Genomic DNA, 15,500 nt, shown 5'->3' with positions numbered 1-15,500 from the left:
ACACATTATTTTATTCTTGCATCGAGACTATAAAATGCGTACACCAGAAGACATTGATAAATTCATAAGCGCTGAGATTCCTGACAAAGAACTGGACAAGTACTTATATGAAGTTGTCTCTGATGTTATGATTCATGGACCTTGTGGTATTCATAACAGAGGAAGTGTTTGCATGAGAAATGGTACGTGCACTAAATTTTTTCCAAAACCATTCATAGAAAATACTATCGTCGACGATGCTGGTTATCCAATATACAAACGGAGGAAAAACGGGAGATTCGTGCATAAAAAAGGTTTTGATTGTGATAACAGCTTTGTTATTCCGTATAACCGGGAATTGTCTATACGTTATCGTGCTCATATTAATGTTGAGTGGTGTAATCAGTCACGTTCAGTGAAATATCTTTTCAAGTACATTACCAAAGGGCCAGATTATATTAGAGCTAACGTAGGAGACGAAGACGATCAGAATGAAATCAAGAAATACTATAACTGCAGGTATGCCTATTTATTTAACACATATGTTTAATTGAAAATATGTGTAAACCCTAATAATTTAATATTTATTAATACTATTATTCTTTATTAGATATGTCTCCGCATGTGAAGCAGTTTGGCGAATATTGGCTTTTCCGATTTGCTATCGTACTACTCCCGTTGAAAAACTTTCGTTTCATCTTCCTGGACAGGAATTGGTAGTTTACAATGAAGATGATCCTATTGCAGATGTAATGAAGCGTTCAGCCAGAAGATCTAAACTGCTGGCCTGGATGGAATGCAATAAAAAACATCCGGAAGGTAGAAGTCTCACTTATGCTGAATTTCCAAATATGTTTGTGTGGATTAATAGTAAAAAAATCTGGCAACGAAGATCTGAAAGAAGAAAAAGTTTTGCAATAGGTAGAATTACATATGTACCACCTTCGATAGGCCCGGCGTACTACTTGAGAGTTTTACTTAATACAGTTCCAGGTGCCACAAGTTTTGATTTTTTAAAAACGGTAAAAGGTAAACTGTATAAAGAATTTAAAGATGCATGCTTTGCATTGGGATTATTGGATGACGACAAAGAATATATTCTAGCTATAAAAGAGGCAAGTGTGTGGTGTTTTGGGCCGTTTCTAAGGAAGTTATTTGTCATACTATTGCTTTCGAAAAGTGTTTCGGTGCCTCTCGATCTCTGGCTCGCTACAAAAGACATATTGTGCGAAGATATTTTGTATTTGCAAAGGAACCGTACGAACAACCACAGTAAGTATTTAGTTTTTAAAATATAAATAAATATAATAGTATAGTATTTCTAAAATTTACTGATCTACACTAACGTATGCGATTATTATTCTGATCATAAATATGTCAACTAAAAAAAAATTATCCCTAATGCAGGTCTAATGTTAAGTCAGGAACAGATAACAAACTTATGCTTAGCTGAGATTGAAATAATTATGCGGTCCAACGGAAGCTCTCTGTCAACTATTATGAATATGCCTAAACCAGACCAATCTGTGATGGATAATAATGAGAATAGGCTTCTAATAGATGAGAGAAACTACAACCGTGATGAACAAAGAGAGAATTTAGACAAGTGGTTACGTATGTCGACCGATGAGTAACGAAGTGTCTACCTAGAAATTATTGAAGCTGTGAATTGTAACAAGGGAGGTATGTTTTTTGTTCATGGATTTGGTGGTACCGGAAAAACATTCTTGTGGAGTATTCTTGGCGCTGATATTCGATCTAGGGGTGATATTGTTCTTAATGTTGCATCGAGTGGTATAGCTGCTTTACTTATGGAAGGTGGTAGGACAGCTCATTCTAGATTTGGTATACCCATCCATGTGGACGAATTTACAATATGTTCGATAGATGGTAAATCACATGTTACTGAGTTAATTAGAGAAGCAAAGCTCATTATATGGGATGAGGCTCCAATGATGAACAAATATTGTTTCGAAACCTTGGATAGGAGTATGCGAGATATTATGAAGTGTGATCGGATTTTTGGAGGTAAAGTTTTTGTTTTAGGGGTGATTTTAGACAAATTTTACCGGTTGTGCCAGAGGCTGGGAGAGTTGGAACAGTTTTAGCCTCTATAAACTCATCATTGCTTTGGGATAGTTGTAAAGTACTTTGGCTTACACAAAACATGAGGCTTCGCAAGGCGAAAAATAGTCAGGATGCAGATGCTCTCTCCACATTTTCAAAATGGCTACTCAATATTGGGGATGGCAAGATCAACGAGCCTAACAATGGTGAGGTAGAAATAGAAATACCCGAGGATTTATTGATTGTTGCATGTGATAATCCTATAGAAGCAATTGTTAAACAGATATACGGTCCATCATTTGCAACAAGGACCGATGCAAAATTCTTTTGCGAAAGAGCTATTCTTAGTCCAAGAAATGATGACGTCGATAAAATAAATCAATATATGCTCTCTCAACTTCCAGGTAAATTAAGAGTGCAACTTTTTAAAAAATATTTTTTTTTGCAAACAAAATTCAATATAAACAGTTACTTATTTGAATTTTATTATATCCAGGGGAAGAAAGACAGTATTTGAGTTCAGACAGCATCGAGACTTCCGATACAAGTGCATACGACGATATGATCTACACTCAGGAATTCTTAAACAGTATTCACGTTTCTGGATTACCTAACCATGTTCTGACGCTAAAAAAGGGAGCACCTATCATGTTGCTTAGGAATATTGATCCTAAGGGAGGTTTATGCAATGGTATGAGATTGATTGTCACACAAATGGTGAATCATGTTATTGAAGCAAGGATTGTAACAGGTAAAAGAAACGTCAACGACAAAGTTCTTATCCCTAGGATGTTTGTGTCGCCACCGGATGCAAAGTTTCCCTTTCGTATGAGGCGTCGTCAGTTTCCCGTTGCTCTTGCATTTGCGATCACTATAAAAAAAAAAGCCAAGGACAGACGTTGGAACATGTTGGATTGTATCTACCCAAGCCCGTATTTACACATGGACAACTATACGTTGCATTTTCCAGAGTTACAAGCAGAAAAGGATTGAAGATTTTGATTACAGATGAAGAAGGGAAATGTCAGAACAAAACCCTTAATGTAGTTTTCAAAGAAGTCTTTGAAAATATATGATTTTCTTTTAAGCATCTAATATCTACTATAAAGTTCCATTCCATAATATTGTCATCTGATTCTCAGTTTTTTTCACCTTAATGATATTACCTTTTAAAATATCAATATACAAGTGTTAAGTTTTTAAAAATGAGTACGTAAAAACATATAAATATCCAAGCGTTAAGTTTTTAAAATTGAGTACGTATAAACATCTTAAACACGTTAACATAAATTATATTTTCTACATAAACAATGTGATGAACCTTATATTAAAACTGTGTTTATTTATATAATATTATAATTTAAAATAATCAGACTAAAGCGAGAAACTAAAAAGATTGAGACGCAACGTTTAGTCGTGACTCTTTGTATTCTTACAAATCAAAAATCCCCTTTTTGTTTTCGTTAACATTGAAGAATCAAGCAAAACCTAATTTGAGAGAATCATGAAATTCGATTATATTGCTGATCTGGTTCGAGAAAGATCTAATTGGTGTATCAATGTCAAGGTCTTACACTCTTGGACAGTCAGAGAGTTCTTCAAAAAACGAGTTCTGCTTCTTGTGGATCAAAAGGTTAGAGTCATTATCTGAATGATATTTACTTAAATTTCGAGTTCTAACAGTTGTTGTATATAAGACTTCTTACAAAATTTTTGTTAAACTGTGAAGGGTGACACTATTGAAGCTCCTTATTTGAATGATACACTCGCTAACCTCCCGAAATATATATACGATGGTGAGTGGTACAATATTAGAAATTTCAAAGTGATCTATCCAACCCTGGAGGATAGGAATACTCATCACCCCTATCAGATTAAATTTACGGGTCAAACCACAATGACGCTGCTCGAATCATTGAGTCCTAAGAATTACTTTAGGTTCGAGGATTTGGATGACATAAAACATGGAAGAATATATCAACCCATAACTTTCGGTAAGTATTTCTTAAATTGATTATATTAGTTTGAAACAATCCGTCTATATAGTTAATTGGTATCTTTGTGTTTGAAAAGTAGATTCTTAATTTTAGGATTTATGTAACTTTGTGTATTGGTTCTTCACATAAAAAAGGAATAATAACACTTTACCAATAATAGATTAGCAACACTTTGAAAACCTATATTCTCTTTTTCCCAAATTAGATGTTTGTGCGTGTATAATGGATGTGGAAGATAGAAGAAGGCCTGGGAGTATCATTGATATTAATGAAGTTGTTCTCACATTGTTGAATGGCAGGTACAAGATATTTAATTTCCCTTTATGATTGTTACAATTCAAAGTAGTTTCTGTCAACATTTTAATTGAGTTGATAAACATGTAGGTGTGAGACTGTGAAGTGTCGTCTCAAAGACAACCACGCTACTGAATTCAGGACCATATGGCAATCAAGCGGGTGCCATCTCATATACAAATCTGAACCTGTATTCTGTGTAATGCGGTTTATGAGGGTTGGAGAATATGAAGGTATGTAACATAAGTTTTAATTATCATAAGGTAATCAATAAAATTACCTAAAATTCTAAATGTCCATAGGTTCACCATGTCTTGAAAATACCTTAAACTCTTCGATGATCTTCATAAAACCAGAGTACGAAGGACTGGAGCATCATCAGGCTATGTAAGATGTAATTATTTTTATGAAATCAAGTTCTGTATGATGTTAAAGTCAAATTTCTTAAAACAATTTATATATTTGCAGGACTGAATTTGCTGGGCGTTATTATATAAAACATGTGATGAACCAACAAGGTTAAAGCTCAGTAACTCAAATGTAAAGAATGGGATGTTGGCTGTCTCTTTTTCTTCTATTTAAAGGACTCTATATTTTAGTTTTTGTATTAACCGCTACTCAAATCCAACTTTCCGTTACTCTAAACTTTATTTTGTAATTTAGATAATACATTCTAATATCGAACTTTTGGAAATTGCTTACGCTCTTACAAAATTTGGTATTACTTATTGAATCTCAATATCTGTTTACTACAGTTTAGAAGTTTATTTAAAAGACTCAATTAGTAATTCACATTTAAAAAATTATTTTTCTTTAGTGAAATAAGTCTTTTACTATATATGCAAATACAAAAATGTATTTATAATCCAATAAAATATTATAAACTTTAAAAAAATTAGTTTAGAAAAATAACATATTATAAAATAACAAAACAATTATTATTAAAATCTTAATACCGCGCTTTAGGCGCGGGTACCTCCTTAGTACTATCTATAAAGACTTGAGTATTCAATTGCTTGGATTGTTTTTTTGTTCTAACATATTGCATTCAAAGGATAAACTCGAGAACAAAAAAAACATGTTTCACCGTCTCTCCTTCCTATTGTTTGGTTGGATCCGTATATCATCATATACAAAAGCAATATAATGTCCTCTAGTACGTCTATAAAACACAATCATAAATTCAAATGTATTCTGTTTGTGATTGTTTTTTTTCTCAACGAATTTGTGTCACTAAACTCATTTAATTTCACGTTTACTTTTATAACTTGGACATTTAATACCATCAATAGATGCGTTAGACAATAAGAAAAGAATATACATCAATTAAAACAAGAATGATCGGCCAATCATATCTTTTTTTTTTTTTGAGATTTAAAGATAGGTCCTCCATGACAACAAAAGTAATGAGTGTACGAAATACGAATGACGAGAATGGGGTTGGAATGATACAGTGTCGGCGCTGACCCAGTGCACAAAGTGCATTTGCACCATGTCACAATATTTTGGGAAAAATTATAAGGTTTTTAGGCTTTTCAATGTTTCATATTTTGATTAAAAAACCCCAAAATACCGAAAATTTATAAATAAAACCTGTAAATTAGGAGAAAAAAAAAAATTTGGCACAAGGTGCAAGAAAAGTTTGAGCCGGCCCTGGAATGATACTTCGTCGTCGATCATGCAAAACTGGTCCTAAAATTTGGCTTTACTTTAAGACAATAAATTTAATAAGGTGGTGGTCCTTACAATAAGCCACATGTCGTGTGTTCGTTACAACTGCTTTATTGGTTCGGTTTATTCAATCCCTACGTATAAAAATCTAACCACTTTTTTCATATACTATATCGTTAGATCATAGATGTATAGAAGAAGAAGAATAAGAAGAAGACGAAGACCTATATACAAACTTATAGTATTTATAAAGTCCACGAAGGGAATAAAAGGGAATATCCTCGATGCAAAACTGTATTTAATCTCCTCAGCCTAGCAAACTTTCAACTTACACTTTTTTCAGTGCTAACAATATATTCTCTCATTGAATTCCGAATTCAATTTCGTGTGAGAAAACATTTTTATAAATGTGGTCATGTTCCTTAATAAGTTAATACTTCCTCTGTTTCACAAAGAGTATCACTCTGACACTTTTCACACAAATTAAGAAAACACTGAAATATACATATATGCTCTTATTTAATAAGTTTTTAATAGATTATTTTAGTTATAATTAAGGGTAAAACAAAGAAATCTAAGATAAAAGATGCATTGGAACTATAAAATAATGCATTGGAATTGTAAAGTGACAATCTTTGTGAAACAAAGAAAAATTTCCAGAATGACACTCTTTGTGAAACGGAGGGAGTAGTGTATATGAGTGACATTGTGACACTACTACTTTTTAACTGTAGTTGCATTATAGTATTGAATTTAATGAATCTTTGTTTGTTTCATTTTGCTTCCAAGAATTTGAACAGTAAGAGTGCGTTGAGTTAACTGTAGTTGCATTATAGTAATATTATTATATTTCCCTTAAATTTAATGATTTTTTTTTTCTTCATTTGATTTCCAAGAAGTGAGCAGTAAGAGTGGGTTGAGTTAGTATACCTTATTTGTTCGATGTAGTACAGTTCAGAGTTCACTGTCGTCTTATTATGGGATTCTGATAGAAAACAAAACGTGATCGAGTTTTGTCATATGAAAAAATTGTAAAGAGGATTTTTGTTTTTAACAACATGTTATGTAAATTAGTATTTTACATACTATTTTGTGATATAAAAAAAACTGTTTTGCTATTATATACTATTTGTTTTTTCTAAAATATATCTCAAAATTTCTCAGGCGAATTTAACAAAGAAAAAGAAACATATGGAGCTTTTCATTGATCACTTGATTTAATGAACTGAACAAATAATACAGTAATACACTAGAAGACCTTTGACTTATAAATCTAATGTTGCTTATTAATGATCTTAATAGTTAACGGGCGGGTGTATCAAATTTATTTATTCAATCTATGTTCCAAGGAATCACAACGGAGTAGTAAATGAAATCACGGGTGCTTGTGATTTTTATTATTGCTTGCAACTTGCAAGATACTACTACTACTACTACTACTACTACTACTACTACTAACAATAACAAATCAATTAATGAGAACAACAAAACCAATTTAGTAATTAGTAATAAGATTCTTTTAGCATATAGAAACCGACCAAACCCGTTGGTTACTTGATTTCGTTGCTATAAATAGAAAGGATGGTTCGTGTGCAATTTTTCAGAAAACAAAAAACGAACGATCACTCTCTTCTCTCTCTCTCTCTCTCTCTCTCACTTATTCTCTTGTTCTTCTTCTTTCTTTGTAGTTCGGTGCCGTTATATATATGGATAATCATCGCAGGACGAAGCAAGCCAAGACCAACTCCATTGTTACTTCTTCTTCTTCTGAAGGTAAGCTGAAAACATATATAAACGTCGTTGCTTTATTTCTTTCTTTTGTTCAAAAGAACAATAATTCTATATATTTTGAGGAATGTGAATTTTGGTGATGGCATGACACTAGAAGTGAGTAGTCTTGAGTGGGAAATTGTGAACATGAATCAAGAAGAAGAAGATTTGGTCTGTAGAATGCATAAGCTTGTCGGTGACAGGTTTGGCCTTTAAATTCATGAATAGTTAACTAACTAATGATTATTTTGTAGCAAAACAGTTTATTCAACACTAAAAAGTTTAAATTTTGTCTTCTTATTTTTCTCTATATTTGGTGAAAAGGTGGGAACTGATAGCTGGAAGGATCCCAGGAAGAACAGCTGAAGAAATTGAGAAGTTTTGGGTCATGAAAACTGAAAAGTGATCAAACTTATCTCTTTAGTTTCACTAATTAATCCATTTTATTTTCATTTACCAACTCTGTAATAATAATAAAAAAACCTATCTTTAATCCCACATATCTATTAATAAACCATTTATTTATTACTCTACGAATGTTTGGGCCTTCCAAGAGGAGAATACAATCTTGGACTTCTTCTAACAAAAAAAGGAAGGCTAAGCGCAATGGCTTGAATAATTAAGTTGATAAATAGGATTTTGATACACAATAGGACGTCAGATGTGTTAGTAAATAGGATTTTCATTCTAGAAGCTTTTTATTAGTTGTAAAAAATTGTGGATATATACTCACTGCGTAAAAACACTTGACACGTTGAATGTGGCCAAATCACCAAACCTACTTCAAAAGATAAAAAGAAAAAAAAAAAGAAAAAAAAGTGGACGTCATTTTATGACTTGTAAAACGACATGCCGTCTTCAGGCCCCACGCATGTTTGCAATTTTTGTTTGTCGTTAATGCTATTTCACCTACTCCTACTACTACTCCCACAGTCCACACACATATTTTCTTCTTCTTCTTCATCCACGTTGTTTGGTTTTTTTATCTCTTTAAGATGTTTCCTCCGTCATCACGAAACAGACGTTTTTGATGATATACTGTAACGCATATCTGACCTGATGACTCTTGGAGATTATAACAAAGAGTTTGATATATGCTTTTAATTAGATCAAAACCGTCGTCTCTCAGTTAACAAACAAACTAAATCGTTGTAATATGTGCAGGGTCGTGCCTATGGGTAAGAAAAAAGGCATTTGCCTCAGCCCCCAAAACATATAGTTTTTTTTTTTTGTGTTTTTTTGACAATATGGTGTATCATTATGGTTTTGGAAGATTTTTTTATTTCTTAAACAACCTATGTATGACTCCTATGAATATATTTATTTATAAAAATATACAGAAATAAAAACAAAACTTTAAATTGCGAAAGATCAAATAAGGTCGTGAACCAGAAAGAAAAAAGATTAAAAAGAAGTTGGTGAAAGAGTTTATTGAAATAGAAAAAAAAAACGTTTGTGTATAAAGTTTTTTAGATTTTTAAAAAATTTCTATAGTTTAAAATTTTTAAAATTATTATATTATAATTTTGAATTTTAATATTTATTTATTTTTTCATAAAATATATTAAAATAACCTCTACTGTTAAGCTCGCTTTAAGCCCCAAAAAACCTGGGCACGACACTGAATATGTGTCTCTTACTGATGAACGATGACTGTTGATAGAACAAAATCACTTCATAACATTTGTCACAAATCATGATTACTAAAGTGAAAAAAAAAATATTATCTAGCGGTCTAGCCATCTACTTCAGATTTCAACTAACCCGTCTACTACAAATTCAACCAAATGGTACAACGTGTGAATATATTGAAAAGAGATTATTCTTTGTTGGTTGTCTGATAGTTTTAAAACAAAATTAATTATAAAATATTGAAGATATTCTTGAACAATATTGCACCATCTAAAACTTACTTACCATCACTTAATCAAAAGCCAAAAAAGCATTTACAAATAAAAGTTGAGACAAAAGCAACGAAAAGTAATAACATACGTACACAAAAACACAATTGCACAAATCCAATCTTTGGTTATACAAACCATATTAGGCATAAAAAATATTTAGTGGTTGCCATTTTGCTCTAACTGTTTATTGTTGGCTTTCCACTTTAAGGCCACGAGACTAAGTGCTTTCGTAGAAGATCCATCATCCTTCAACACCCTAGAAGCTCCTTCCTTCAATTCTTTCATCTTGTTCCTCACTCCTTTACCTTCTTCACCTTCCATCAATCCTTTCACCACTCTAGCCACCTCTTCTCTTCTCACTACCCCATCATCCCCGGCACGCGCCCTAAGTGCCGCACGGATATCTTCAGTCAACAAAACCGCATTCATCTTCTGCTCTGCGTATAATGGCCATGCTATAAGTGGAATACCGCTTACTACACTCTCTAGAGTCGAGTTCCATCCACAATGAGTCAAAAACCCTCCCGTTGATGGATGGGCTAAGACTTGAGTTTGTGGAGCCCAAGAAGGTATCACAAAGCCTCTGTCTTTGGTCCGCTCTAAGAACCCGGGTGGTAAAAATGACAACGGATCGTTTTGGCTATGTGAGTCAAAATACGAAGAGTTAGCATCCCCACTCGGAGTTCGTATGACCCAAAGAAACCGTTGCTCACTATCTGCAAGACCGAGCGCAAGCTCATTTTGCTGCTCACATGTAAGTGTACCGCCACTACCAAAGGACACATAGAGAACCGAACCGAGCGGTTGGTTATCCAACCACTTTATACACTCGCACTCTTCGGTTTGTTTAGTCTCATGCTTACCGATGTTAACCAACGGTCCAACCGGATAAACAGGTGGTTTATCAAGACCCGGTTCTTGCAAGGCCTTTATAGCATTTGGCTCAAGCTCGAAGAAACTATTCACAAGAATCCCTTCGGCTTCTTTGTACCTCTTTGTGTTATGGAGAAGCCATTTGTATGCATCGATTTTCCGGTCTTGGACCGGGTCAAGTAAATCTTTTCCGGCCAGCGGAACACAACCAGGGAGCTGAACCGGTTCGGTTAACTCCCTGAACTCGCACGACACCGTTTCGTCTAGTTTAGGCAAATGGAGAAAAAACGACAAAACGTTGGCGGTTGATGGGTAGAAGATATACGGCGACACATGGAACTCCGAGGCTACGTCGAAAGCATCCGTACCGAACAAGTCGACGACGAGGGCCTTCGGTAAACGACCTTCCGCCGCGAACGAGTCAAAATGTTTCCGGATCTCCGAGTTTGAACGAGTCACGGTGAGGGAGATCCGAGTTTCGATGCCAGCCGACGAGGGGACATCGGTGAGATCGACGGGAGGGAGAAAGACGGAGGAGATTGAAGAAGGAAGAGAGCCGAGGACGGTTCTCTGAGCTTTTGACGGTGGACCTTCGCCACCGACGATGAAGGTCACGTTGAAGCCGTGTTGGTGAACAAGTCTTTTAGCAAACTCAATGAGTGGGATGAGGTGACCCATTCCAGGACTCGGTATGATCACAACGTGAGGCGCTTTTGATTCTTCCATTGATGTAAAAAGACTATTTTTTTTTTCTTTCTTTTTGTAGTTTGTGATTATTATCTCCTTTTTTACTTTGTAATTTGTGAGGTATCGAGTTAATGGCTTTATATAGACTAGAGAGCTTGTGTGTATCATTTGGTAGCTAATTCTATTTTTTTTTTCTTTATTTTGAAGTGTTTTGTATAATGTTCCTTGTGGAGACCATGTTATATTTGGTAACCTTTTAATTAAACTAAAAAATGTATATATCATTTTGATTACTTTTTAATTTTACATGTTAATAAAAAAAATTAATATCATTAAACTTGGGAATATTCAATGTTAAAAACGGTTTAAATGTCACTTTCATTGTAAAACAGTTTTTGGTTAGAAATTTATTTACATTCAATTTTAAAAAAAAAACTGTGGAAATATTCTTGTTTCTTGATTTTCATTGTAAACTAACTGTGGACATATTCATAAATTTAAGAAAAAAGATATTGGGAATAAAATCAAATCTACAATTGAAAACCAAAAAAAATAAAAATATACATCACTATAATATATGGCTGCCAAAAGATTAAATAAAAGATGTTCAATTATTGGAGAGGAGGGGGTTAGGGAAATTGGTGGATGACCAGCCTTTTTTGTAACTGTGGGTCAAAAATTTTGTGCGTGTGAAATGTTTTTGAGCGCACGTGTGAGAATATGTGATGATATGCAAACGTAATGCTTCCGCAATGATTTTTTTCTTCAGGTTTTTTCACTTACAACAATTTTTTTGTTTCTTTCTCTCCTTTTTTTTTGTTGCTAACAATTATTATTATTCTCTAAAAAAATACCAATGCTACTATTTCTTTATAATAATTTTCTTTTTTTCTTTTATTTGTCAGACATTTGTATTCTATACAGAAAAAATACTATATAAAAATTTGACTTCTTGAAATATGTTGGGTCATCGTGGGGGAGGATAAAAAGGTGTATAATCATTCATCGATAGATTAGACTTTAGCATTTGTTTGAGTGAAAAAAGGTGAAAGTGGGATTTATCTCATAGCCCATCATTTTTGTAATGATTTTACTAAAATTGAATATGTCCCGCTTAATCATCATAATCAACCAAAAAAGCCTAGTTACTCATTACTATTATTTGTGAACCATTATATATATTTATTTATTTATCTCGTTTGTCAATTCCATTTGTACATATTGTCAAGCTAAAAACTATAGTCACCTTCCTACCAAAAAAAAAAAAAAAACTATAATCACCTAAAGGAGAGTGATAAGTGGTTGGAATTTGACGATTATTTTATTTTTTATTTTGTTAATGTTGTCCGTTTGAACAAGTATATATATATTTTTTTCATCTAGATATTATATTAATCAAAGGACCAAGTCTATAAAGCTGTCATATCAATACAACTTTTAAATAGATATGTTTTCATAATTTTATTGAATATAGTTGTTATAGCTACCAAATAAGTCAAATTAAAATATATGATTAATACTAGAAAACAAATTAAACAGTTTTATTAAAATCAGGCATTATTTGTTTCGATATCTTTCAATGTCAAAAAATAAGTTTCGATATCTTCATTGTCTTATGTTATTACTCATTAGTGATGACGATTCCTCCACAGACTATAATAAAACGGCAGGATCGCTGCATCTGGTGAAGTAGAATGACACGGGTTCTCATCTGTTCCTTTAAAACGACGTCGTCAAAATTCCTTTCACATATTAAAGGCCCAATAGCTCTGATGATTTAAAAAGAATTGTTAACCCAAGGTCCAACATCTTTCCCCTCGCCTTTGCTGTGAAAATTTTGCATCGTTTATTTTTCAATCTTTCTTGATTTTTTTTTTTTCATATGTTACCTATACTATGTTTATTGTTATTACTTTAGAAAGAGTGTTTTTTGGCATTTGCCATGTTTTTTCATATGTTAACTAAACCGTTTGTTTCTTGAGAGAGTATAAAATGAGATCTCTTTTGCCTTAGAAAATATTAAGAACCAAAACATTATTTAATCCATTTTTTATTAAGAGGCAGGCATATAAAATTTGTTTACACGCTCGACAATAACATAACATTTTATTTGTTCTCGTGCTATTATAGAAGCAAATATTTCTCGGTGTATAAATTTTTTAATCTGCCCAACATAGTGCTAGCGTTTACAAAAAAATAAATGCTATATAAAATTAAGGCTAAGTCAATTATAGCATAAACGCTTAAAATGCTATTTTTTTCTGCTATAAAAAATTCGATATTTTTTGTAGTGTTTATTGGAATATTATTAACAAGGCAATCTTTGTATATGTATTTTTCCATAATATACACAATGTATATTCTGCGTAAATTTCTATAGTTAATCGGCTTTATACTCTATATATGTGTAATCAGCTTTTTATCACACCCTTCCTGAATCCTAACTCGATGAGCCAAGAAATTTTTGCTGTTGATTCAGGTTATTTACATTAACTTTATTCATTCATCTTAACTTTTGTCAATGCTAAATTTTTTGATGATGTTTGTAAATATCATTCCAGAGTTTGACGGTGCGAATGATGTACATATGCTCATCGTCTCCATCAACTCAGTTGTCATACATCCATACATGACCACTCATTCAATAGATTCACAAATGGTATGTAGTAATATGGCATAACATATTTTACTGATTGCCCCCACCCTAACAATATATTTACATCATCCATTTTGCAAAAAATCACTTTCTTGTGTAAGGTAACAAGATCTCCCTTTGTAATGAAGACATGAATACCCTCCATGCATGCACTAAAAGTTTTTTTGATGATCATTACCACGGTGCTTCGATGAAGCTTTGTGTTAGAAGTGAAAGTAAATAATATTCGTAATTTTTTTTTATAGTTACTCTATTCTGCCTGCTAAATTTCTAAACCTAATTGGATATATATGGTAATATATTGCAGAATCTCTTAATACCTTTGAAATATGGGTGAAGAGATATTTTAGTGGCATTAAGGAATCAGCAAAAGCTATCCATGCCATCAACCCACCAAAGCCCATCTGTGATTCTAGTAAACTATATATACTAGAAGGTGTTGAAGGTAAACATGTCTTCATCAACGCTCTTCTTCAATTCTTCGATTAACATTGTTATGTAAGTTACTCTTAGTCCCAAAAAATAGTGAGAGAAGTTGTATGAGGTTCAAAAGAACATAGGAAGTTATGAGATCTGACTACTTGACAGTGTTAATCGAAGAATTGAAGAAGAGAATAATGTTGAATAATTTTTTATTTTTGTTTGCAGTAAAAAATGTTGAGAACTATCCTCAAATAGCAAACATCTAAGTTTTTCTTTCAAGGTTAGCACACATTATCAAAATATTTCAATGTAGCATTATTAATATGACTAGGTTAACACCCGCGCAAATTTTCTTAAATTGTATTTGAATTTCAATTCATACCAAAAACCAAATACTTAATAAACTAATCTATATAGTTTAAAGTCATGTTCCAACACACATGCTTTCCTTTTAAAAAAGCAAAAGGATTAGTAATCAAACTCTTTTTTTTCATGCCTTTATTGGGATCATGGAATGGAAATCCAAGCCAAAACAACCTTACAAAAAAGTAGCGAATCATCAAATCAGTTCCCATAGACCATAGTGATATGTTAAGGTAAATCTAAATTTCGATAAAATACTTATCCTAATTATTTATTTAATTTGTTGTTTTGACAACTATTTATTTAATTTCATAATTTGTATATACTGTATGTCATATATTTAAATGTTTACTTTTGTAAAGCTAAGCACATAATAGCTTAATAATATTAATTTTATCTCAAATATCACTAACTAACTTCTTTTTTAATAAATATATGTCAGTCTTTAAGAAAACATCTACTATAGTATTATTGAAGTACATTTTGCTAGAAAATACTCATAATTATTTTATTTACAAAGTATGCCTATATCCATATCCAAACAACTTCACAATTAATTTTCTTTACTATCCATATAACCAAACACAATTAAAAGATTTTAAATTTCCATATAATGTTTCACAATTAATAATATAGATATTTAGAAGATTTGTCAAGATTCAAATTTAAGATTTTTATATCATTTTATACGGAAATTAAAAGTGCCAACACTTTAAAAAGGAATATTTTTTTTCAATAATATCTCTTAAAATTATTTCAAAGAATTTAAACTTCCAAAAAGTTTCAACTACTATAAATAATTTTAAACTTAAAAAA

The 15,500-nt window shown here is 32.3% G+C and overlaps 3 protein-coding genes and 2 pseudogenes across 4 annotated transcripts; 4 read left to right on the top strand and 1 right to left on the bottom strand.

Annotated features, from left to right (window-relative positions):
* The first annotated feature begins 34 nt into the window (after positions 1-34).
* Positions 35-2,563, top strand: LOC147948056 (uncharacterized; annotated as a pseudogene).
* Positions 2,564-2,607: 44 nt separating this feature from the next.
* Positions 2,608-3,122, top strand: LOC147948055 (uncharacterized; annotated as a pseudogene).
* Positions 3,123-3,550: 428 nt separating this feature from the next.
* Positions 3,551-4,728, top strand: LOC147948054 (uncharacterized). Its single transcript, XM_087490057.1, has 5 exons — positions 3,551-3,679; positions 3,776-4,040; positions 4,249-4,342; positions 4,428-4,570; positions 4,640-4,728. Exons 1-5 carry the CDS (start codon positions 3,551-3,553, stop codon positions 4,726-4,728), a joined length of 720 nt encoding a protein of 239 aa, XP_087346183.1.
* Positions 4,729-7,364: 2,636 nt separating this feature from the next.
* On the top strand, positions 7,365-8,309 carry LOC104712610 (MYB-like transcription factor ETC3). Of its 2 annotated transcripts, none has more exons than XM_010429541.3 (3): positions 7,365-7,781; positions 7,894-7,981; positions 8,103-8,309. In XM_010429541.3, exons 1-3 carry the CDS (start codon positions 7,715-7,717, stop codon positions 8,182-8,184), a joined length of 237 nt encoding a protein of 78 aa, XP_010427843.1. In that variant the 5' UTR covers positions 7,365-7,714; the 3' UTR covers positions 8,185-8,309. The 2 variants fall into 2 exon arrangements, with proteins under 2 accessions (XP_010427843.1, XP_010427848.1); XM_010429546.3 differs by having other exon boundaries at positions 7,469-7,781; positions 7,897-7,981.
* Positions 8,310-9,671: 1,362 nt separating this feature from the next.
* LOC104712598 (UDP-glycosyltransferase 72B1) lies at positions 9,672-11,573 on the bottom strand. The gene has a single exon (XM_010429530.2). It carries the CDS (start codon positions 11,525-11,527, stop codon positions 9,839-9,841), a length of 1,689 nt encoding a protein of 562 aa, XP_010427832.2. The 5' UTR covers positions 11,528-11,573; the 3' UTR covers positions 9,672-9,838.
* Between the last annotated feature and the right edge of the window lie 3,927 nt (positions 11,574-15,500).

Source organism: Camelina sativa, chromosome 2, assembly GCF_030686135.1.
Source record: "Camelina sativa cultivar CO46 ecotype springtype chromosome 2, ASM3068613v1".
In the NCBI taxonomy this organism is placed as follows: Eukaryota; Viridiplantae; Streptophyta; class Magnoliopsida; order Brassicales; family Brassicaceae; genus Camelina; species Camelina sativa.
Note: the sequence above shows the minus strand (reverse complement) of the source record. Positions and strands in the feature narration are given on the sequence as shown.

Coding starts and splice junctions, on each gene's coding strand:
- LOC104712610 (XM_010429541.3), top strand. CDS start 7,715: ATGGATAATCATCGCAGGACGAAGCAAGCCAAGACCAACTCCATTGTT. Junction 7,782..7,893: donor TACTTCTTCTTCTTCTGAAG/GTAAGCTGAAAA, acceptor GCATGACACTAG/AAGTGAGTAGTCTTGAGTGG. Junction 7,982..8,102: donor CATAAGCTTGTCGGTGACAG/GTTTGGCCTTTA, acceptor TTTGGTGAAAAG/GTGGGAACTGATAGCTGGAA.
- LOC104712598 (XM_010429530.2), bottom strand. CDS start 11,527: ATGATATATACATTTTTTAGTTTAATTAAAAGGTTACCAAATATAACA.
- LOC147948054 (XM_087490057.1), top strand. CDS start 3,551: ATGAAATTCGATTATATTGCTGATCTGGTTCGAGAAAGATCTAATTGG. Junction 4,041..4,248: donor ATATCAACCCATAACTTTCG/GTAAGTATTTCT, acceptor TTCCCAAATTAG/ATGTTTGTGCGTGTATAATG. Junction 4,571..4,639: donor GAGGGTTGGAGAATATGAAG/GTATGTAACATA, acceptor AAATGTCCATAG/GTTCACCATGTCTTGAAAAT.